At 45.3% G+C, this 23,863-nt stretch overlaps 1 protein-coding gene across 14 annotated transcripts in view; it reads right to left on the bottom strand.

Moving 5' to 3' along the window:
- Nucleotides 1–23,863, bottom strand: part of Ptprt (protein tyrosine phosphatase receptor type T) — a 1,077,234-nt gene that overhangs the window by 13,944 nt on the left and 1,039,427 nt on the right. For all 14 annotated transcript variants that reach the window (XM_057780248.1, XM_057780255.1, XM_057780252.1 and 11 more), the window contains 5 exons: nt 22,516–22,670; nt 19,036–19,171; nt 17,008–17,157; nt 14,975–15,148; nt 11,075–11,206 (listed from right to left, as the gene is read on the bottom strand). In XM_057780248.1, the coding sequence (XP_057636231.1) occupies nt 11,075–11,206; nt 14,975–15,148; nt 17,008–17,157; nt 19,036–19,171; nt 22,516–22,670 (747 nt within the window). The remainder of the gene's footprint in view (nt 1–11,074; nt 11,207–14,974; nt 15,149–17,007; nt 17,158–19,035; nt 19,172–22,515; nt 22,671–23,863) is intronic.

The following is a 23,863-nucleotide window of genomic DNA, read 5'->3' as shown; positions in this document are numbered from 1 at the left end:
GAGAAGCATGGAGATGCCCCCTGCCTATCCAGTGAGGTGGTCTCCTCTGAGGCAGGGTTTTCTTGGGAAAGAAAAATTGCTCTTTTTTTTGTTGATGGTACTGAACTGACAATTCACCCTGGGGAGTCACATGACATGATGATTTTTATTCTCTTCTCCCTCAAGAACTGAATGATGCAGAAAGAACCAGAGGTAGGGTATGCAAAAGGGGAACATCGTATCCTTTCCTTCTTCCCAGTGGAGACCCCAAGGTCTCCCTTAGGGACACCATCATTTAAGTTTAGCTGTGATTGGTAGACTATGACCTAATAGCCATAGGAAATGGTTTTGTAAATAAAGTTTTATTGACACACATTTGTTAACCTATTCTTGAATTGTCTATGACCAATGCCATGCAGTGCTGCAGGTACAGAACTGAATAGTTTAGACAAAGACCTACAGTATTTTCAATGTAGCCATTCATACCAATCTTTGCCATCTCTTTCTCTGTTAGGGCTTTTTGAGGATAAAGGAGATAATTCATAAAAATAAATCACTTAGTACTGTACCAGCTGTGAAATGAATACCTACTTGATATTGCTGGTAATTATTGCATTTATAATTCAATGGTGTAGTTACTGCCACTGGATGATCACTATCATCCACATATTCCTTGGCTTATGATGGGGCTGCACCCCCATAAATGCATCATTGGTGGATGACATCATAATGTAGAGAATGAATTTAGACCTGGGGATGTAGATCACAGCCTCACATGCATGAGGCCTTGTGTTTAATACCCAGCACTGCAAAAAATATACTCAATACACATAACCTTCAGACTACTGCAGTTTTGCAATGAAGTACTGCATACTGTTAAGGACTAGTAGTTTCTCTGCAGGATGCTGTGTATCTGGGATCTCTAGCTTGCCGCCATTACTTATCCGTTACCAGAGAGTACTGCCTATCATTGGTCCAAGGAAGACAGCCAAATCAAAATTTATATAGCTTCTATCAAATTTATATTATTTACACAACATTTTAAAGTCAAAATTCTCAAGCTGAATGTCCTGTTATAAGTCGGGAGTCATTCTACACTTAGATATGAAGAACGGTCCTTCTTACTGCTCCTCTTGAGTACATACAAGGTGACATTTCATAAGGCATTGGTCCTCTGCTTGCCCAGCCTCTCCACTGGGGGTTAATCAAGTATATTGAGAGAGGAGATGTGGCTGTGGGGGTGGGGGGTGGGGCTGGTCACAGGGGCCTCTGCAGCTGGACAATCCGCTGCTGCTGAGCTGTACAGTAACGACAAATCCACAATTTGAACTTCATTTCTCTTTGCCACTGGCTCTTCTGCCTTGCAACCTTCACAGTAATGAGGGACTGGTACAGATAAGTCTGTGATTGGCCAGAGAAACTGGAATTAATCAGAACTTCCCATTAAAAAAAAATAATTGCCTTTATTGCCTGCATTGAATTTAGCCTTGCCAGAATTCGGCTGTGATCCTGACATGAGGTGCATGGATTTGAGGCGCGGGGGAGAGTCTATTACCCCCAATATTTTCAGCCTGAGGAGAATGTGGAATGATTTGTCTCTTTTAATAAGATTTCCAGACCAATTTCTCAAGCTAATAGGTTCTACTATGCCTCAAACAAGAGTCCTATATTTTAGGACACTTCTCTGCGTTTGATTTTCCAGGTCACTCTCCCATAATGCCCAGAGGGCTGGAGAAGGTTACAGGGTCCTTCTAATCCTAAATCGCTGCCATCTTTTCACTTCGGTTCCCTAATTTGTGAGACCACAGCAGCAGCAGTGGGTGACATTGGCTGGGCGATGTGTGGGCAGATGTGCGTTTGAGCTGCCAGAGATCATCAGGGTCTCCTCACAGCCCAGCATGCTGCATATAATCCAGAAAGAGGAAATAGGAGACAGAAAAGTAGGGATGCCAAGCACTCTATTTCCAGCGACCCTTCTGGACTTGTACATGATTTTCATCAGCAAAGTATCTTCTCTGGTTGTCTTGAGACCATCTTTGCGTCTGAATGCATGGTTCCATTGGAGTGGAAGCTCCCATTTTGGCTTGAGTATGAAGCACAGAAAAAGTAGGGAAATAAACGTATTGGGGTTTCCAATTGAAGTATCTTCTATTTCTTTCTTTTAATTTTTACTTATTACTATTAGTATACATGTGTATGTTTAGTGTGTGTGTGTGTATGTGTGTGTGTGCGCACATGTCACTTGCCTTTGGAATTCAGAAGACAACTTTCAGGGGTTGGTTCCACTCTCCCATGTGTCCACTGTGGGTTCTGGTGGTTGAATTTAGGTTGTCATGCAGGGTCACCAGCCAGTTCTCCACTGAGCTATCTCACCCGGTCCCATTTCCGTGGTTTTGTTTTTATTTCCTTTCCATTATTTTCTTTTCTTCCTTTCTTCTTTTGTTTTACATTTAAAAATACATTTTTCATTCCCCTTTTCCTTCTCATGGCTATTTTTTTAAAGCGGCAAAAGAAGAAAGACAAATACTACATTCCCTCGTGTGCAGCTCACACTAATTTCTGCAAGTGTGTGGTCATGTGGGCGCCAGTGCAGTAAGAGGTCAGGAGCCTGGAAAGCTTCCAGGAGAAGAGAAAGGGGCTTGAAGGAAGCAGAGTGAGGAGGGTAACAGGACACAGGTGACAAAGGAGAACACTAGCATAGAAAGATACAAATGGGGGAAGGAGACCAGAAGTTTGGGGACTGGAGAAACACAGGGGAGGATCAAGGAAAACTAAGTTTGTGTGAAAATGCTAGAAACCTGTTACTTTGTATGCTGATTTAACGACAACAACAAATGATTCAACAGGGTTCCTTATAGTATTTTCAGACATAACTTGTTTTTGGTATGCCTCCTCCTTCTCCGCTCTCCTCCCCACCTCCCTGCTCCCTCCTGTGTCTTCCCATCCCCTTAGCCCCCTTTCTTCCTGTCACAGGGATTCCATCACTTCCAAGTCTGCTTCAGAGCCCTTCTCCCTGTGGTCCCCTTCCTAGGTTCATTACCTATAATCTACATTTACATTAGCAGAGATAAAAATTAAAAACTTGGAGCCGGGCAACGGTGGCACACGCCTTTAATCCTAGCATTCGGGAGGCAGAGGCAGATGGATCTGTGTGAGTTCAAGGCCAGCCTGGTCTACAAGAGCTAGTTCCAGGACAGGAACCAAAAAACTACAGAGAAACCCTGTCTCGAAAAACAAAACCAAACAATAAAATAAAAACAAAAGCTAGGGCTTCATTTTAATACTTTTTCTCTTGATAACTTGTCCAGGACTCTTAACTCATCCAGTTTATTACAAGGGGATGTGTGCGTCTTGGTGTCTCTTTGCACAGGGATGTCTCCAGTGAGAAGGCAACATTAGGCAGCATAACTTAAGACGGGATGAATAAAGGGAAAGATTTTTTATTTTTCTTTCAGTTTTAGTGTTTTTGAAAATTTATCTTTGGAATTAATACCCAAAAGCTTGGTCTTTATTGCAAAAATTCCAGAAGAGTCAGCTTGGGGAGCTGTGGAGACAGGCATCATTGTGGACAGGGAAGTAATCATTGAGTGTAGGGTTTTATTGAGAGCGACTCAGAAAATCAAAGAGGATTTTCTCTTTGAAGAAAAAAAATGAATGCAATGGGGGTTCATCTGATGCACCCTCTATTTCTTTTAGTTTTTGTTTATTATTACTAGTATGTGTGCATATGTTGAGTGAGTGAATGTGTGTGGTGTGTGTGTGTGTGTGTACAAACACGTCACTTGCCTGAGGAGTTCAGACGACAACAGTGAAAGAGACTTGTGGGGTTTTCTTGAGAGGGAACTGGACCGTCAAAGAGGAAGAGGCAGCGAAAGGTAGAAGGTGATGTAATATGTCATGTGGTTTCCCTCTAAAGCCTCCTTCCTAATTATTCTGTTTCTCATCGCGTGCACAAAGCTCTGGGTTCATGGATTTCTTGTGGAAACCCGAGGGGAACTGAGGCTTGCTTGTAAGTGACATGGGGATGGAACAGAGCACGTATGTGGGCAGAGGAACCAGACCAAGACATGTATGTGCATGTGCCGGTGCTGCTTAGAACTTTTATGGGGTTCTGATAGTTTAAGATCCTAAAAGTACATAGACTCCAAGAATCCTGCTTGGTCCTCTGAAGCCTGAAATCTTGAAGATGGAATTGATCTTGAAGCCACACTTATACTCAATATGACCTGGATATTTTGTAGTTTAGATGAAAATATTGACAATGTCTGATGTGGAACTCCCCTCTGTATGTTGTGAATACAATTGGTTAATAAAGAAACTGCCTTGGCTCGTGATTTGGTCAAAGAATAGAGCGAGGCAGGGAATACTAAACTGAATGTTGGAAGAAGGAAGGCAGAGCGAGGAGAAGCGATGTAGCCCCGCCAGAGACAGGTGCCAGACAGAACTTTACCCTGTAAGCCACAGCCATGTGACAATACTCAGATAAAAATGAGTTAAATTAAAATGTAAAAGTTAGCCAATAAGAAGCTAGATATAATGGGCCAAGCAGTGATTTAATTAATACAGTTTCTGTATGGTTTTTTGGGGTCTGAGCTGCTGGGTGGTTGGGAAACAAGTATCCCCTACTACAAATGTCTACGTTAAGAAAGGTCTGTGAAGATGGGCTTAACTAATGAGAAGCTTGGCACATAAGTATGAGGATCTGAGTTTGAATCCCTAGCAGCCACAGAAAAGCTCTATGGTGATGGTGATGTAATCTTTGTACCAGGGAAGTGGATACAGGAGGATTCCCGAAGTTTGACAGTTAGTCTTGCTAAACCAGTGAGCCTTAGGTTTACTGAGAGTCCCAACTCAAAACAAACAAACAAACAAACAAACAAACAAACAAACCCAATGAGGTGGAGAAAGGTAGAGAAAGGTGTTCAGCATTGACCGCTGACTTCTCTATGCACGTGTACACGTGTCCACACACCTATGTTCTCCCAGATATGTTGATTAGAAGTCTGTACTTTGGAGCAGCTGCTCTTCCCTGCTTCCTCTCCTTTCCCTATCAGCCTAGGAAGGGTAGAGCTGCCAGAAGGGCGGGCCTTACAACTGCAGATGTACAGAGGGAGGGCCCAGGACTGTGCCCAGGAGAGAAGCCAGCCTCATTGTCACCGATGATTTAGAAATGCTCACACTTCTTCCTGGGGAGCAGAGGAGCTTCTGTTGTCTGTTGTCAAAATGAGTTAAACCGAGCAAAAGTCAATCAGCCTTTGTAGACAGTGCTGGGACAGCTGCTCTAATTATTCCACCTGAACACCATGGCTGCTCAGGCCAGGGAAAGAGCTCCTTTGGGAGGGGGGGAGGGCGCAAGTTCAGGCATGGAATGCGACAAGTGCAGAGGCAGCCTCCTGTGTTAAACATCTTTTTCTTGTTGATGGAATCTGAACGCTTGTTAGTCACTGGGATAGTAAACAGGCCCTGGTGAGTTGAATGATAGGAAGCAGATGGGCCTATTTTTGTAAAAAAAGTTTTAAAAGTATATTTCAGTGCACCTTAGTTATACCTTTTGTTAAATAAAAAACCTTTGATAAGTAGGAAAAGGCAGGTAATATCAGAAATGAATGACTCTAGATAGCAGGGTCCTGTGATCCTCTGGGTTGGGAGTGGAGAAAGGATCAACCCTGGGCCACCTAACAGTGAATTATGCAAAATTTAAGTAGGGAAATATAACAGAGTCACCTGAGTTGGTGTTAGAATTTTGGGCCGTGATTATAATATTCCTCTAAATAGATTCTGCAAGATTATGTAATTGGCTTTGACACTGTGGCCAGTTAAGGATCAGAGACGATGGGAGAAGGGTGTGAAAGGTACAGAAACAGAGAAAGAAACATCCTAGGACTGTGATGGAAGGACACTGACATACCTCATCCTTCCACAGCCCTGGAGTGAGAATGCGATTTCTGCATGGTGGATGGAAACTTAGTCCTATGGCAGACAAAGATGAACTTTCTTCTGGGAAAGAAAGATAGGGTTTAGGGCATTTCCTACAGGTGCATGGTATGTGAGAGGCAGAGTCTGGGAAGGTTTTAAAGAGAAGTATCAAGTAGATAGATAGACAGACAGACAGACAGACAGATAGATAGATTTGAATTTTGTAGAAAAAGGAACACATTTGAGGGATGGGTTATATCTTAATTACTTTTCTGTTCTGTAATGAAATATTCTGACCAAAGCAACCTAAGGGAGAAAGGGTCTTTTTCTGAGTCACAGTTTGAGTACAGTTCACTATGGTGGGGAAATTAACATGTCAGGAGCTTGGAATAAATGGTCATTCTTTATCCATAACAGGAAGCAGTCAGCAATGAAGTCATGCCACTGCAACTCTGTTTTCCCTCTTATACTGTCTAGGATTCCAACCAGGGAATGATGCCACCCACAGTGGTCTTCCTATCAACGTATGTAGTTGAGATAATGCCCACTGTCAGGCCTCTGCATCCCTCTCGCGCCATTCTAATCCTATCAAATAGAAGCGTAGGATTGAGAAAGTGGGAATAGGAGAAGAGGTGGGTGGAGGAGGAAATGGATTTAATTGACAGGTTTGGAGAAAGATGTGCTGCTCTAAGTAAAGGACAAGATGGCCTTGGCTTCCAGATATACAAGAAGGAAACAATGGTTTCCAAAGTAGTGTCTACAAAGTTAGCAGGGAGATTCACTGAACTATATCCAAAGTCTTTGAAAGCAAAATAAGGATTATTCTGTCATGAAGAATGCACGCGGTCTACAGAACAGAAGCTCGCTGAGACAGTAAAAGCCCATGGAGCAATAGAAGAAAGGTGAGCAACTATGGCACGCGGAGAGGAGAACCTTGGGAAATGTTGAAAGGCAACTTGGAATACAAAATTCTCTCAAATTTGAACAAGATAAATACTAGGGAACTAAGGAACTAAGTGTTCCCTAGTATTAGCAACAAGCAAAATTAGAAGTTGCCCATATTCCGAAGCAACCTAATATTCAAGGGAACTGGAAACACAAGTATTTATTAATGTGGGGATAGCTATCAGCTTGGCTATCCCCAAATCTGATTCCAAGCTTAAAAGTGTACTCCTTTTTACTGTAATTCTCCCTACTGTAACAGATCTTGAGGGCAATGTGATATGCCAGCTCTTCCCCTTTCCGAATACCATCTCCACCACCCTTCTGCTCTGGGCCTTTCTGCTCCTCAAGCCTCTTACAGATTTCACTTTAGAGGGGTTTTACTTTTGGTTGAAGACAGCCTGAAAGGGATTCACCTCCTGCCACAACATGTGTCTCATGGGGATGAGCAGGATTGGGTGCCTCTTTGGTCTTCTGTTGTGTCTAGGTCCTAGAGCAAGAACTTTATTCAGCAAGCTACTTCCCAGCTCCCAGAGTCTTAAAGAGTTAGTAAAAGGTCTAGGACTGAAGGCAGAGCTTTGAGAATCTTTATCAATAGCTCTCACGGATCCCAGTTCTCTGATCAGCATCGACTTGGAAAACAATATTGTGGCTGCAGATGGCCGATTCAAAGAAGAAGCATAGGATTCAGAGCAAAGGTAGACCAATTCCACAGCAGTACAAGGAAATCAAGGCTCCCAAGAGCTCACATGTCCTCTTACATGTCACTCTCCTTGTCCTTATCTTCTTGCATCCTACCTGTAATGTGACCACCCTCCAACAGGAGTGCATAGTCAAACCTCAGGTCATGCTGTTAATTTTCTTAGGAGCAACTGAGAGATACTTAGGACCGAAGCAATCCTGCCCACCTTGCTGGCCTGGCCCACATGCTGGGCTGCCTTGGCAGGAGCATGCTAGCAGGCAAATGTTCACACCACTTCAAAGAACGGCCCCTCCAGGTGCTGAAGGCGGCTTTTCTGATGCTCACGCTATAACGCTGCCTATTTTAGTAAGGCTCCCAGCTGCTGTGGTGATGATATTTATATCAATAAGTGCTCTATTCATCTGCTGATTTCAGGGGATGTTTGCCAGCTGTGTATGGCAGCCAACCTTGGGGTGCTTCTGAGCCTGATGTTTTTACATTCAGAGACTCAAACTGGCTTTGCTGCACCAACATCTGGGCCTGAAAGAGCTATCATTCACCAAGGATCTATTCTTGAAAAGGGGGAACTACTTTGACATTCTATGCCCCAAAGTAAGGTTCTTCACAATCGCCCGCCTGTTCCTAAGCTCCAATTTTGCAAAGTAGGTATTGGATAAAGAGAAGAGCAAGCATGCATGCTTTCATCCATCTACTGGGGATCGAACCTAGAGGGTTATGGATGCTGGTCAAGTGCTTTGCCATTGAGCCACAACTTTAACGAGTGCATGGGGGACTTTTGTAGGACCTAGCTCACTCATGCTTCATAAAGGTGAGTTGTTGCCTTACTTGTCCAAGCAGAAGAGCAGGTGGTGATAATTTCTGATTCTAGAACTTGGTAGAGAAATTTCTAGAACTCTCTTTAAGGGGAGATTTACTTTTTCCTACTGTTATCTCTGTTCTCAATCCTCCATTCTGCACGGCCTAAACTTTAGTGTCCTCCTTTGCCTCCCCTCTTTAACCAGGCAGCGGTTTGTCTTCCTCCCTTTGGGATACATGTAGAGTCTACACCATGCTACCACCCTGCTCAAGTCACCATCCCCTGCACCTGACTATTCTTATTGCTACTCCCTGCACTTTTAAAAGTCAAGTGGTGTCACCCTTCTGGCAAATCTGTCTGTGTCTTCCTTTCCTGTGCAGAATGAAGTTCCAAGGTCTCCCTATGATCACTAAGGTTGCCCGTGGCATGTAACCCTCTTACTCTTCTGGTACCATTGCCTGCAGCTCTCTCCATCTCTCTGGCCTCAGAGTACTGTGCTGTTCCTTGAGGGCGTCACTTGTTTTCCTACCCTACTGCCTGGATACACAGTTCCCTTTGCCAGACACTGTCCCCCAGGAGGAGCACGCGGCTTGCTCTCGAGCCTCCTTCAGCTCTGTGTTCACAGAGACACTGTCCCCAGGAGGAGCACGCGGCTTGCTCTCGAGCCTCCTTCAGCTCTGTGTTCACATATTTCCAAGTCTTTCCTTGACTACTCTAGTACATCTGTGTCTCATGCCTCAACCCAGTTTTAAAATATTCTCTGTGCTTCCTTCTCCTCATGTCCCAATATATGATCAAATTCATTACAGAGCATTGGTTGTTTATGGTTGGTCTCCCCCCTTTAGAATTGGAAGTGCACAGGAGACAGGAACATTCTTGCCTCACCTTATCTGTGTGGCTCACTGATGCATTCCAAGAACCTAGAATAGCTTCCAGTAAATAGCAGTAGCAGATGCTGACCGAATATGGAATGTGTGAATGAAGGGAACCTCTTCTGGATATCTCTCATGGACACATTCCAGCACACACTCATTTTCCTCCCCTTCTACTCTGCTCTTGTCCATACTCACCCCTTCCATCTTCCTGCCTTTCCATTCTGGCCATGTGCTTCCTGGGTATCTGGTCACCTAAACAAGCTACCTGCCACCATGCATGACTACTTCTCATCCGCATCCACATGCAACTGCTCCCTGAAGTGTGCGGATGTCACACTGGAAATGATTTCACATCTAGTTTAAGTTCTGCCTTGACCTGGCTACTTTCTCTGCTCAGATCTCCTCGCCAATTGATGAATATAAGCCACGTTTTCTCTCCAGTCTCTAATTCCCATGTCTGTGTGCTCTGATCCTGGACTCCATTTTCTAACACAAGTTGGAAACCTTAGGACAACCCCTGATGCATAGCAATGTTTTCCTAATTATCTTGGAACCCATGGATACTGCAAAGAGATCCAGATGCCAGACTAGCTAAGAGCTATCAGGCCAGATGAAAGACCAGTGTGGGTGGTGCATTCTGCCTTCATCTCCTGCTTTAATATGCCCAGATTTTGAGTATTCCTCCTTCATTCACTAGGTTTGTATAAAAATTTTATCGGTAGAAAGGATCCTGTCACTTATAACCAACAATCCCATCCTATCAATGCTTTAAAAATCCAAGGCCTAGGCTCCTGAGCCCAGCACAAGGAACTTCCCTGCTGACTGAGCCCTGCTGTCTTTTCCAGCCTTACTACTCTCTTTCCCTCTGGATACAGCCCTAGAGCACTGGAACTGAAGCTGACTACAAACAAGCCTCTATATGTCCATCTGCCTCGCCTTTGCCTCCATTGTTCCCTCCATGTACACTGCCTTTACCCAGCCATCCATCCCTGGTATGACCAGATCTTCCCTGCCCCCTTCAAGGTCCAAGTCACCTTTCCTTTGAATTCTTCCCCCACCCTCTGGGTAGAATGAATTGCTCCCTGCTCTGGTCAACCTGGCACTTCATTGCTGACCTCTATTACAGCACAGCCACACAAGCCTGGAATAACTTGCTCAACTGTCTCTGGGACTATAGCTCAGCCCTGTTTGGAAAAAAAATATTCCTACCCAAGGCCTGTGCAAGGCCAGCACTCACACAAGAGTGTACTGAATGACTTTGGGCTTCCTTCAAGGCCCTGAAAAGACACACTGCAAAACTCTGAAAGGCCACCTTCATCTCACCTACCATAGAAGAGCTGTTTTGCCATATAATGGTGGTCTCCAGAGACTGTCCTAAGATAGTGTCCTGTGTCTTAAGGTGTGGGGAAGTGTAGACACACAAAGACCCAGAGGGGCTAAGGCATGAAGTCAAGGCTTACCTGGGTGGTCAGTGAGCAAAGCTTCCTAGGTTCAGACTCCAGGTTCTGCCAGCAGAGGCCAAATGGTGAAGAGCCTTTGGGGCTGGCACTTAGTGTTGTGTGGGATCTTGGTTTTCTGAGCTCTTCATGATTTAGAGTAAGGCTATAACCAGTGTCTAAGGCAGGGACAACAGGGTCCTGTCCTTGTAGTTAGACAAAGTCCATAGCCAAGGGGACTAATTTATGGGAGTCTTTGGTGAAGGATTCAGTGGGAGACTCCTTGCCTCTGCAGGCAGCAGGATGGGTGTGCCTGGCATTTGCAGTCTGACAGTGCCCATCATTGGGGTATCATAGAGTCTCCTTGCCAGTCTACTAATCAAGACCCACTGAGACCCACCAACAGCAGCCCCACGCCCCCTCCTACCTGAGCAGTGTCCATCTCATTCAGCATCACCACAGAGGAACAATTATAATCGAACACCAATCTCCAGAAGTCTGCCACAGTGTTGGGGAGAGGGTGCTGGGTGACCACAAAGGCGGCAGGTTGCTTGTGACTCTGACAAAGGAATGACACAGTCTTAGTCAAGTACATACCCGTCAGTGATATTCTGATCATGATGAGGCCGGGATGGCTGCCAGAGGCCCTGAGCCTGCCAAATAGATTTCACATAGCACCTGCCTGCTCTGTTATCTCTCGGTACCCTGGCGGCAAAGGGGACTTTCTCATAATGAACACATTCTCCTCCAAACTAAGACATTTCATTAGGAAAGTGTCACTTGGATGGGGATTATCCCAATAAATTATTTATGTCTTGAAGCTCAGCAAATCATCATCACAATATGAAACAAAACATCCTGGATGTAGGTTTTCTGTACGACTGACCAATTCACCTCTTGGGAGAGCAGGGATCCCACGAGTTCTAGGTCCTTATGATGCTGAGGAGGGGACCAATGACCCCAGAGGGGGCACAGATTACAAGGATCACTTCTGCCCTTAATTGAGGGCTCAGCTAGCCTGGCCAGAGGTGGCATTGTCCCCTTTAGCCAACAAAGTGGTAGAAGGCAGTCAGGTGTTAGAGTCATGTGACCTGAGGTTCAAACCTAGTTTTGCCCCTTGTAGATTATGACTCACCCATCTGTTTATTCATCCAGCACTACTCACCCATTTGTTAGCCATTCATGTTTTTAATATCAGGTACTAAGCATTGGCAAATCATTAGATGATTTCAAAGCTTAGACTCTTTTCCTAGAAAGTGCAGCTCGAATCTAAAGAGATGGCTGTTGTACAATGGACGATATTTGCAAGCAAAGAAAAAAAAACAAGCAAAAAAAACAAGAGAAAAATCTTGGCAACTAAGGCTGGAGGGATGGCTCAATGGTTAAGAGCATCTGCTGTTATTCCAGAGACCTGAACACACACCACACAGCTCACAACTATGTGTAATTCCAATTCCAGGGGATCTGACGCCTCTTGGCTCTACAAGCACCACACTCACGTATGTGTGCATACCCACTTGTGTGCATACACACACACACACACTTTACACCAGCAATAATAATAATAAACCTTAAAAAAGCAGTAAGCAAGTTCACTGCAGGGTAGAGATACTCTTGACTTAGGTTTTCCTCCTCAGCACCAGCATTGTGGTTGGACCACAATAGACACAATCACAACCACGGTATTGGGAAGACCTTACTTTTCCCTGTGTTACAGATACAGACCTTGAGGCCTAGGGGGAAAATGCCCTGTGTAAGCCTGGAAGCTTCCCTTGGGCCCCAGGTGCCATTGCACCTCTGGAGGAAGTATTTGGAAGATTGTGGGGGGTGTTTCTACTTCATCAACAGCAGGTGAAAGCAGCGAACCAGACGATGCTCAACACGTTTTCTGGGTGCTTCTCCGAGTAGGAGTCAGAGCTGCCTAACTAGAGTCACAAGTCAGAAGGAAATGGGGGAGAGAAGAGGGACAGAGACCTCAGAAACAGCATGGCAAGGTTTTGCAGACATGTATGTCATGTCTACATTAGGGACTCCTGTTTCCTGGGGCCTTCTATTAGCCAGCAGATGATCTAACAAAGGGTACCAGGGGACAGACCCTTTACATCTCTCAAAGCTGGAAGACCACGTTAGCATGGCCTTTCTGCCATTTCCAAACCTCAAAACTACGTCCAGGCTAAGGCTAATGAGATGGCTCAGCAGTTAAGAGCACTGATTGCTCTACCAGAGGACCTGAATTCAATTCCCAGCATCCCATGGAGGCTCACAATTGTCTATAGCTCCAATTCCAGGGAGTTGCAGGCACCGGGCACACACAACCTCTTTCTGGTCTCTTTAGTTACCAGTTCAGGCACACTCATGATATATATTTTCCGGCAAAACATTCATACACATAAAACATAAAATAAAATTAGAATATAAAATAAAATAAAATTAGATGCATAAAATATAAAATAAAATTAGACTTTCAAGACAGTTGTCACATGATTCTGGTCCTTGGTGCCTTCATTTCAAAGCTAGTTGACTTTGAACAGGTGATGGAGATCCTTTGACCCTCAGAAGATCTCCAAAAAAATAGGGAGAGTAATATTCCAGGGCAGAACGAGACAATGCAAGTCCAGAGCCCAACATGGTGCCCGACATGCAGCGAATGTTAGTTTTCTTTGCTTTCCCTGTCTCTGTGATAAATGCTCTATTAGGCCAGCACGCCTGACAAAGTCTTATCTGAAAATATGTTCGAGATCTGTGCTCCTGCCGGGTTTCAGGGATCAGCCAGCAATCCATTTCATGGATAACATCATCCGTTCCCAGGGGAAACATTAAAAATTAACCCAGAGGACTTCATATTTTTCTGCTAGAGGCAAAGCTGCTATGGTTACCAGATAATGCACAGACTGGGCTGGAATACAGATAAGGATTTTTTTTTTAATATAAGAAAAGCAAAGGCCTCAGTGATGGCTCACAAGAGAAATGCCCCGTGGACAAAGAGAATACAATCAGAACCAGAGCTTGGCAGAAGGTATTTGACTCCAGGCAGCATCTCACCTATGAAGTAGAGTCCAAGAGCTTCCTTGATCCTTGTTTGGATGAAAAAAGCAGTGAGAGAGGATGCTGGGGTGATGGGGGATAATGGCAGGAGGACCATGAAAGTATGAGTTTATCTCTGAACCATGTCTTCTCTCTCTCTCTCTCTCTCTCTCTCTCTCTCTCTCTCTCTCTCTCTTTCTCTCGCTCTCTCTCTCTCTCTCTCACACACACACACACACACACACACAGAGAGAGAGAGAGAGAGAGAGAGAGAGAGAGATACACAGGGAGAGAGAGACAGACAGAAAGAGAGCAGTAGAGAGATCTTAGGTGACAGCTAATATCAGAAGTCTTCCTCTTTTAGCAATTCCAGCTCCTTAACACGATCCACACAAAGGCTCCCTGCTCCTGCACTCAGCCAGGTTTCCATGGAAAATATAAGCACCTGTGAGCCAAAGCCATGGAAGGTTTTTTGACACCTTAGCTGAGTATTTACCTTATAGTATCTTTTTTTCTATGGTGGGAGCAAGGAACTCTAAGTTTGGCTCCAGCTCTCTATGATACCATGAGCAAGTCCTCCTCAGTCTGAGTCTCTCCTGCTGAAAGGAGCACAGGTGAGACTAAATGGTCTGTGGGTCATAGCACTGCAAGCATCTGCGTATCCTGAAGGTGTAATGATAACAGCTAAAAGATGCCCCAAGACCCAGGAGGGAGACGTGTGAGGCAGAGGAATGGCAATGCTGGGCAGGACATGCTGTTGAGGAAGCAGCAGTTGATGCTTTAAGGGCCGTGGCCTCTTTCTCTTCTTGATTCTTTGAATATGTCCAATCACTGCCCGCTAGCCATTTACTGATCATCTACTGTGTGCTATCTTCCTCTTTGCCTCACAAAGGAATAATCTGAGGAACTAAATGGGATGTTCCATCAGGACCCAAGATGATATACCACATCTTATCTCCTGAGGTCTCAAACTCTGGGGAATGTGGCCAGACCTGAACTTCTGGCTGAGTCATTTCTGTGGGACACAGCATCTTGCACGATAGAACTATCGACTTGAGCTTGGGATTTTTTTCTTCTTCAGTGTTTGATCTATTCTTTCCACCTTCTTTAAGTCAAAGAGCTAAAAGCACACAATGAACTTGAGTTTCGGCATGAGGCTTGGGGAGGGGATTGGGGGAAATGGTCTCAAAGGCCAGCAGTTAGAAACAAGGTGGCCAGGAGGGTCAAGGTTCTGGGATTCAGCCATCTCCACCTTGGGGAAAAGCCTTTTCTGTAATGGCAGCCATTACAGGGCTCAGCTTACATCCATCAGTGCTGCATTGATGTAATTGCTGGACTCTCCATCCACTGAGATGAGGAAGGGCAGGCAGCGGTCCAGAGGCAGGACATCCATGCTCCGATTCTTATCATGGTTCCGGGGTAGGAGTCCGATGCTGCAGTCCTCAGGCCGCACTCGGGGTGTCACAATGTTGAGTGTCTGTGGGGCATAAAAGGGAGTGGAGGAGTAATACACAGGAGGCTGTGTCCGAGCAAAGGAGATGGATATCCCAGTTTAACTTAACTCACTGGTCTTTACCCTCCAAGTTTGACTCTGCCATTGTTTTCCCTGCACTCATGCTTCTCCCATGACCGTGATAGTCTTTTATATCCTGCACGCAGCTACAGGACTTTTGTGCTAAGAGACTTTTCCAGGAGCTTTGTGACACCTTCAAGATGCCAAGGCTGCAGGGGCAGCATGCCCATACACGGGCTAAGACATGGGTTGACAACACCTGCCAACCATTTGAACTGTTGTTCAGCTGAGCTAGCACAGCATTAAAGGAGGGCCAGCCAGAAGGGCATATGGCAGGGAATAGCATAGAGAATCTCTAATGAATGCTTAACACCACTTGAAGTGATTTTTCCAGCACTTTTCTCAGCAATGGAAGTGTCTCAGTTGTAGGAGGATTGATGGATGCTAGGATGCTCTTCTCAGGGTGGGTAAAGGACCTCGTGGGGCAAATTAGTAGGTCTACAAAATTATAAGGCTTGTGCTCTGTAGAGCAAGTTCTCACCCAGTGAGGGACCATGGTTGTTCCAGCCAATAGACGGTCCTGTGTGCAATGACCAGGGTTCTGTGCCTTTTATCTCTCTGTCACTTGGCATGCTGTCTCTGAGACAACAAAGATTATTTGTTTAAATGATTCCTAAAATATTAGCCTGACTGGAAAACTCTGAGCCTGGGATTTGCTTGTTTCTTCCTGCCCAGTTCTTACAGCTCCATCACTCAGGTTTTGACTATGGATAAAGGTCTGAATTCTAGCATTTATTGGTGATCCATGTTCAGGTCTTTAGTTTTCCACTCAGTCATTTATATCTGGGCCTCTCAGATCAGAGCTTTAGTTTTGACCATCCTGATTCCAACGTGTGAATCTGCCATATCTGAGCCATGCTGTAAGATGGTTAAAAGCTTATCTTGCATAGAAATAAATGCCCCTGAGATCCTGTTAAATTGCACATTCTAATTCAGTAGGTTTGGGTGGGGCCCAAGAATCTTTATTTCCAACAAGCACCCAAGGCCAGATGATGGGTTTAAAGAATTTGTGGAGAGAACACTGGGGCGGGAGTGGGGGTGGGTACAGTCCCTCCAGAGTCAAAGAAGCTTGAAATTCACACCAACATCAGTGCATAAACTTCTGTCCATTCCACAACATCAACAAGAATTAACCAAGACCTCAGTTCAATAGCATAATCACAGCACAAAAACAAGTGTCAGCCATCATTGAGTGATTGGCTAATAGTTGCTAATGACTGTGCAATCTGATGGTATGAAAAGCTCTCCACAGCTGCCGGGCACTTTAGGCTTGAAAGCACACACACACACACACACACACACACACACACACACACACACATCAATCTCATCAAGAAAGGCCCACAATGTGAATTAAGTTGCTTGGGTCATTGCTATAGATTGAATGCATACATTTCCCCCCACACAGATGCTACTATACCAGCTCCCAATGGGGCAGATGAGGAGGGGGTGGGGGCTATAGGAAGTAATTGCATCATCAGTGTGGAGTCTTCATGAATGGGATCAGTGTCTCTATGGAAAGACACACAAGTGTTTGCTCCTCCACTTTCCACCATATGAAACTCTAAGGACGCAGCCACTCACAAACTACATTGGTGTCTGAGCCCTCCCCAGATACTAGATTTGCTGGCTGTTTGCTTTTGGGCTTCACTGCTTCCAGAAGTGTGACAAGCAAATGCCTGCCATATAAGTCGTCCAGACGATGGAACATTGTTAGGACAACCCAGAGCAGCTAAGTCCCTGGACCTCAGCTTTGCCCATACCTGAAACTCATCTTTGATCTGGCTGGAGTTAGTCTGGGGGTCCAGCCTGCTGATGTTGTAGTAGAGAGAGCGGAACTCACACACAGGGATGGCGGTGTTGCCGCAGAGGCATGCTTCCAGAATGGCGTCATGCACAAACACGTACTGCTCCTGCAAGGTCAACAGGAGGGGGAGAGCGCTCCAGGTGAGGACCGCTGTTTGCAAGCATTTTGTCCACATCGAATGAATCTTGTAGCAATGAGAAAAGGACATGATTTATTCTGCAGAATCCTTAGTTTTATATCCTGGAACCCAAAGGTCTAAGTCACCATGTTTCACGGTGATTGAGCTATGGAGCGTTTTTTGCCCTTGTATAAGATGGAACAGCCGAGCCACTGATAAGAATGAGAAACTTGAGCAAGTGTCATTGCAGACGCCCTGGAGGTTCTGCTCATGTTCCCAGCTTTCATCCAGAAGCTGCTTGCTGCAGAAAACCTGCTTTTCCTTGCGGAGGACTTTCTTCCTACTTCCTGGAGCGTATTTAGTGTTCTCTCACTTCCTTCCCATCCCACTTCCCACTCAACCACCAGAATGCCTTTAAATCTACTGAGCATAAGTTTATTGTTAATTGTGGGTCTTTATAAGTGTTTGTTGGGCATCATTTTCCAACAAAAATTTGACCCTTTTAAATAAAGTGCTTTATTTGAACTTATCTTGATATATTTATATTTAAGTATGTTTCCATGCCCGACAGTGAGGGTCATGTGCCTGACTCTGCCTACTCTAACTGTCCTCTACAGGCATGGCCTTAAGCACAGACAGCGCAGTCATCTTGGCTCTAGTGTTATAGGCCTGGGAATTAGCCTGTGAGCTATCTCAGAACCTGCAGCAGAGTCCAGTGTGATGAAGCTTTCAATGAGCATTACAGGGACTGCCATACCTAAAGCCATGGATATCAGGGCTGATACGAGTGCAGCTCCCACGGCTTCTAGATCTGCTAGGACATTCACAGCCTTTACTAGAACCAAAAGGTGACCCCATTGCAGGAACAACAACCCAAGGCATTCAGGGGTGGGATAGACAGAAAACCTGATTAACAAGAGAGCGTGGTTCAGGACAAACCACTGGGTCTTTATCCATATGAAGACTATAGAATGTCTTGGTGTCCTTCCCACGGATAGAGTGGAGATGTGAGGAGACATACCATGGGATGTGAAGACTAGGGGAAGGATCCTAGACACAATAATGCACATTTCTTGGCTCACTGTAGGGGACTACAGTTCAGACAGCCTTACTTACATTATCCTCAGACACTGGGTTCTCCAGCTAGACAGAAAGGAACGTGGGCATCTGCCTTTCCTCGAGGTTAAGGGTTTCATATGTCTCTCTAGCAGTCCATAGCCCCTAGTTCAAGTTAAAGTTCTCAAGAGCTTTGGGCTGGAGAGATGGCTCAGTAGTAAAGAGGACTTGCTGCTCTTAATGAGGATCAGGGTTTGGTTCCCAGCACCTACATGGTGGCTCATACCTATGGTCACTCCAGCTCTAGGAGTTCCAACAGGGTCATTGGACCCTGTGAGCATCAGGCACTCATGTGGTGCACTTACATACATGAAGGCAAAACACTCAGACACATCAAATAAAATAAATAAACCTTAAAGAAGTGTACTTTGTTGGTGAAGCCATTTCCATCAAGGAATGACTGGGTGCTTGGCACAGAGCAGGCATGCCATCAGTACCAGTACTCCCTCTTCCTCTCCATCCCTGCATCAAAGGCTGGACTACTATTCCTGACAACTGCCATTCAGTCTTATTTGGATGACTGCAGAGATAGAGGATTCAACAGTTATTGCTACCAGAAGTTCCTGTACCATAGACTCTCAGGATTGGATGGGACATCTCACCAGAGCAAGCTACGTATTCATTCTGTACTAATACTTTTGAAGGTACATCCTTTCTGTACGACTTCTCCACTACTAAGCCTCTCTCCTGCCATGCTTCTCTTTGGCCAAGGTATCAGGAAACTAGCTGACTGGGTGCCCCAGGACTAACCTCTGTTTGCACCAGGTTGACCCTCTGTGCCCGCAGCTCACGCACGCAGTTGAAGATGTCCACCACCCCTTCATTCTCAGCCATGTCGAGCATGGTGTCAATGGCAATGAAGCAGCCAGTCCTCCCGGCTCCAGCACTGGAAGAGAAGTTTGCTGTGTGTTAGGGATCTAAAGATGGGATGAAATAGGGTGACAAGGCCCCTACCATCTAACCCTGTCTCGAAAGCCTTGGTGAAAGACGGTGTATTGTAGAAGTCAGATGGAAGTGATCCAAATTTTCTTTATTAAATGGGAGAGTAATGTTTACCACTGTTGTTGTTTTGGGAAACTTACTTTATTGTACTTACTTGGCAAATGCTTAATTAGTGCTTACAAGGTGACGTTTTACCAATATGCCTATGCATTTCCCTATGAGGGAATAGGGAAGTATCTTACTCCATTTCATAGGTGAGGTGCTGAGGCACAGAGAGCTTAGAGCCTGAGGTCATAGAGCTGGCAACTGGGAGAGCTGAGCGTTCCCCCAGGCAGTCTAGAATTTCTACTACCCTTCTTAATAAGATTTATAACGTGTAATGCAAGATTTCATAGTAGGTGTGCCTCTAATGGATATAGTCCAGGGGGTACAGTGTAAAACACTTATTAATGCCTGGCATACCAGAACCTTCCTGGTAAATATGTCTTTTCCCTTTCTCTCCTCTTCTTTCATGTGCCCTTTGTCATGTCAGCAAATGGGTTGGTAGACAGAGCTAAGAAGAGGGCAGAGGTTATAGAGAAGACATGAGTGAGAGAGCAGAGATCAGGGAGCCCGAGCTGTGTCAATGGCAGAGAGCTGATCTGGCATCCCCTATTCAAGGCCTTGCACTTGACCCACTTGTGCTGGCTTCCTCAGGGACATGAGCCAGGCACATCATCAAACTAGAGTAGCTGACAGTCTCGAGACCCTCATCAGGCACCAGGTTCTCTGACATATGATCAGCTTCTGATTACTGACATGCTTTAATAGGACTGGACAGAAAATGACAAGAGGATTTCACAAGACCCTCTGGAGCACAGCCAGATCTCCCCAGATCACATCTGGGTTATCAAACAATATGGCTGAATCACAAAACACTGGCCTGCACTGTACACAGTTTTGGAAGGGAAAGCAGGGCAGAGAGTCAAGGAAGTCCACGTTGGCAGTGGTTTCACCCTTTACTTACCCCGTGGAAACAAACGTCTTTGTTGAACAGCGCAGAAATCAAAGGAAATGCAAGGGGATGGATGGAATATGATACAAAAGCATCACTGGCTGATAGGTCCAAGAAGCCTAGGCTAGCAGAGACCTGCACATTAGTGATCTGGAAACCAAACCCTTGGGAGCAGTCTTCACTGATAAACCACCATGGTTTGAACTGAGTGGAACTTGCCTTACTTTTGCCTCAAAATACCTGTCCCCAGTGTACTCCAGACCCATTTAAAAGGGACTCAATAGAATGGGTTCAGGAGCCTGGGAAGAGGTCTATTAAACACACACACACACACACACACACACACACACACACACACACACACACACATTCATCTGTTCCCCAAGCCGCATCTTGTTTTCAATCTAGGCTCGTGTATCTGAGAGTATCTGAGAGTAAGGTCTACAGTATCAGAGAGAAAGGTGTCTGGTGTTTGTGAGCCTCAGTTTGTGCCTCCTAGAAGAGTTTTTGAAAAGTCTGAACTGTGTGTATGTATTCATGTGTATGTATATGTGTATGTATGTATAAATGTGTATGTGAATGTGTGTATATATGTGTATGTATTTGTGTGGGTATGTGCGTGTATTCATGTGTATGTGTATGTGTGTGTGTGTATATTTTTTTCCTAGAATAAAACAGTAGTTAGACACATGATATTTGAGATTCCTGAGATTAAATATTGGCTCTGTTACTGACTAGCTGTGTGACCTTGGGCAAATGACTTAATCTCTATGGGTTTCACTGTTCTCATTCATAAAATAAAAGTGGCCGTATACCTCTTAGTATTAATAGTACAATATATGTAAATTGCATTAAATTATATTTTAGAAGTATAATTCATGTAAATTGCTCAGTTTTGTGCCTGGCTACTTGTAATCCACAAATATTTACAGAGCATCCATGATGCCCTGGATGCCAAGATTAAGAGTAGGCATAGGAAGATGAGCAAGACACATTTCCTGTCTGAAAGAATTTGTTAACCCCACCTGCGGTGTTGGATGACCTTAAGAGGCAGCAAGAGTGGTGGATTTAAGTGCTTATTATGTTTAGAATTCTTTCAGGCACTTAGTGTGCATTAGCCAAACCGTAACAGCTTCAGGAGTAGGTACCACTCTGCTTAGATGCTTTACAGTGTCTTGTTATGGAGATGCAGGCACAGGCCATCATACACAGTACTGCACGTGGCAGAGGGTCTGGTGAATATTTGCCATCATCTCCTTTCCTCTCTTCCTCCTGAACTCTGCCTGCAGTTGGGGATATCGGGCTTCAACACAAATGCACCTTTCCTCTGTGCTTATGAGGAAGGGCAAAGCAGAAAATCCATGCCAAACATCCAGACAGTGCAGAGGTTTCTACCTATGAAATGTGGATGTGTCTCCACTACTGTGGAGAACGCAAAGGGATGCTGTGTGGGAGATTTTCACACAGGGAGGGGCTGGGCCTGAGACATGCATAGTGTCTTCCCTGACTTCTTGGCAGACACAGACATTGTCAGGAAGGATGAGACGGCCTGAGCATTCAAGGTAGAAGAAGACATGCTGAGCCCAAGGACATACTGAAATAGAGGGGCGTAGGAAGGAGGGGAATACAGACTCTTTGGCCTTCAGGTCTGGACATCTACCTTCCTCCAATTCTAAACGCCCTTGACACAATACTTCATCTCCATTTAGGAGGATTCAATGCCACTTAAGTTCAATGTGACTTTCTAGGTCAAAGCTGAAAATTTCCCGTCTCTGTAATAAGGGGAAGCTGATGCTGACCACTTGCTCTCTATTAGGGACCTTGCAGGCCAGCAATTGATTTTAAAAATAGTGGAAGCGAAGAGATGCATGCTTATGCCAAGGTATCCCATATCAAGTTGCTGCTAGGAAGCCCCAGAGAACATGTCAACTGTCCCAGCCTTGACATTTCCCACCTCTTTCTCATCTCCATGCCTCAGTTTCCCCATCCGTAAAATGGGAATGGTAAGAGGGTACTGTTCAATTCTCAAGCTTGGGTGGGAAGTGAAATAATTTGGCCAGATTTACATAGCAGGCATGGCAGGTGCTGCCGAGTCCAACTGTGTCTCTGGGACAACATTCATAATGGTAACATAACCCCTACCACCACTAGGGACCCAGGTCTTCTCAAAAGGTGGCTGGGCTCTGGTTTACAGGAGGAGGAATCTTAAAGGAAGAAACAAAAGCCATGGGACAGTATGGAGAACAAACCAGAGGTACAGTTCATTGCAGAATGGGGATAGAGGCCTGACTCACCTGCAGTGGACCACTATGGGCCCGGCTTCTGGGGGGTTGAGGAACTTGACCTGGCGGACGAAGCCCAGAAGGCCGGTGGCATAGCAGGGAACACCATGGTCAGGCCAGCTGGTGAAGTGGAAGAGGCGGAGCTCCCGGATCTCGTGGTAGCCTTTCTGAGGAGAGAAAGGGTCTCTGTTCCTCCACCTGCTGCCATCATGTGCCCCCCGAGCTCCATGGGAGAGTAGGGGCTGTGGTACTGAGGAATGGTCCTCTCTGCTGCGTGGGGAAAGGAGGCCCTTGCTGGGTTAATGGGTGTTAGCTCACAGGAGCTCAGTTACTTCTGGAAATGTGAAACCAGTCATTTTTTGAAGAACCTTTTAGAAATTAATTATTTATTTTTATGTGTATGAGAACTTTGCTTGCATGTCTTGTAGACATTCAGAGCAATTCCTAGCTGGTGCTAAGAAACATCAACTTTATTGTTCATCTCAAGTTAAGTGATATTCACCCAGGGTCATCTTTTCCTGGACACGTGCTAGGCACTAGGAAGGGATGATTTAAGCCACAGCTCCTGCCCCTGGAATAGTTCATGGCCCCACTGGGTGAGGAAGAGGGAGACTCCTATGTGGATAATCTGACCAGAGTGTACAAAGGAATTATCTAACAAGACAGGTGGGGAGGAGAAACCTGGGAAGGCTTCTTAGAAGAGGCCTTCTTGACTGAGGTCTGGGAATGCAGCAGTGAAAATAAAAGCTGGCATTTATACTAAGTATCAGTGATGTCCCTGTCACTCTTTTGAACACACACATGTATTTATTCATTTAGTCCATGAATCAGGCTTCCTGTCATTATCTTCATGATTCAGAATAGGAAAGTGAAGCTACACAAGGTTTAGAATGTATGGGGATGCTTTGCACAGTGACCATATGTCCCCACCGCCTGCACTCTTCAACATTATGAAGCTGACGTGTGTATGTGCTCCCTACTCCATTGAGGACACAGAGCGACCACATGCATGAGATCCTGGGGACAGGCTACAGAGAGCACTGCATGGAGCCACAAAGGAGCCAGGTCAGAGCTGGAGAGATGAAGAAAGAGCATAGAAGGCTGACAGGGCTGGATGTGGGGAGTGGGATGGGAGGCACTGAAGCCTCGAGGCCTGCAACCTCAGCCCAAGTCCTGGCTTTATCTCAAGGGCACCATGATATCAAGCCTCCCAATAGGCTGCCCTGCGGAGGAAAGGTTCAGGCTGTGTGTTGTTGTCCATCCAATCTTGGTTCTGATGTGTTTTGTTTGGAGACAGCTCATGCTCCCCTTTTTCTGAGGACAACCCTCAGCTGGACCTGCATCCCATTCCTGGGTTGAC

This window comes from Chionomys nivalis, chromosome 9 (genome assembly GCF_950005125.1).
Source record: "Chionomys nivalis chromosome 9, mChiNiv1.1, whole genome shotgun sequence".
NCBI classification, from domain to species: domain Eukaryota; kingdom Metazoa; phylum Chordata; class Mammalia; order Rodentia; family Cricetidae; genus Chionomys; species Chionomys nivalis.
Note: the sequence above shows the minus strand (reverse complement) of the source record. Positions and strands in the feature narration are given on the sequence as shown.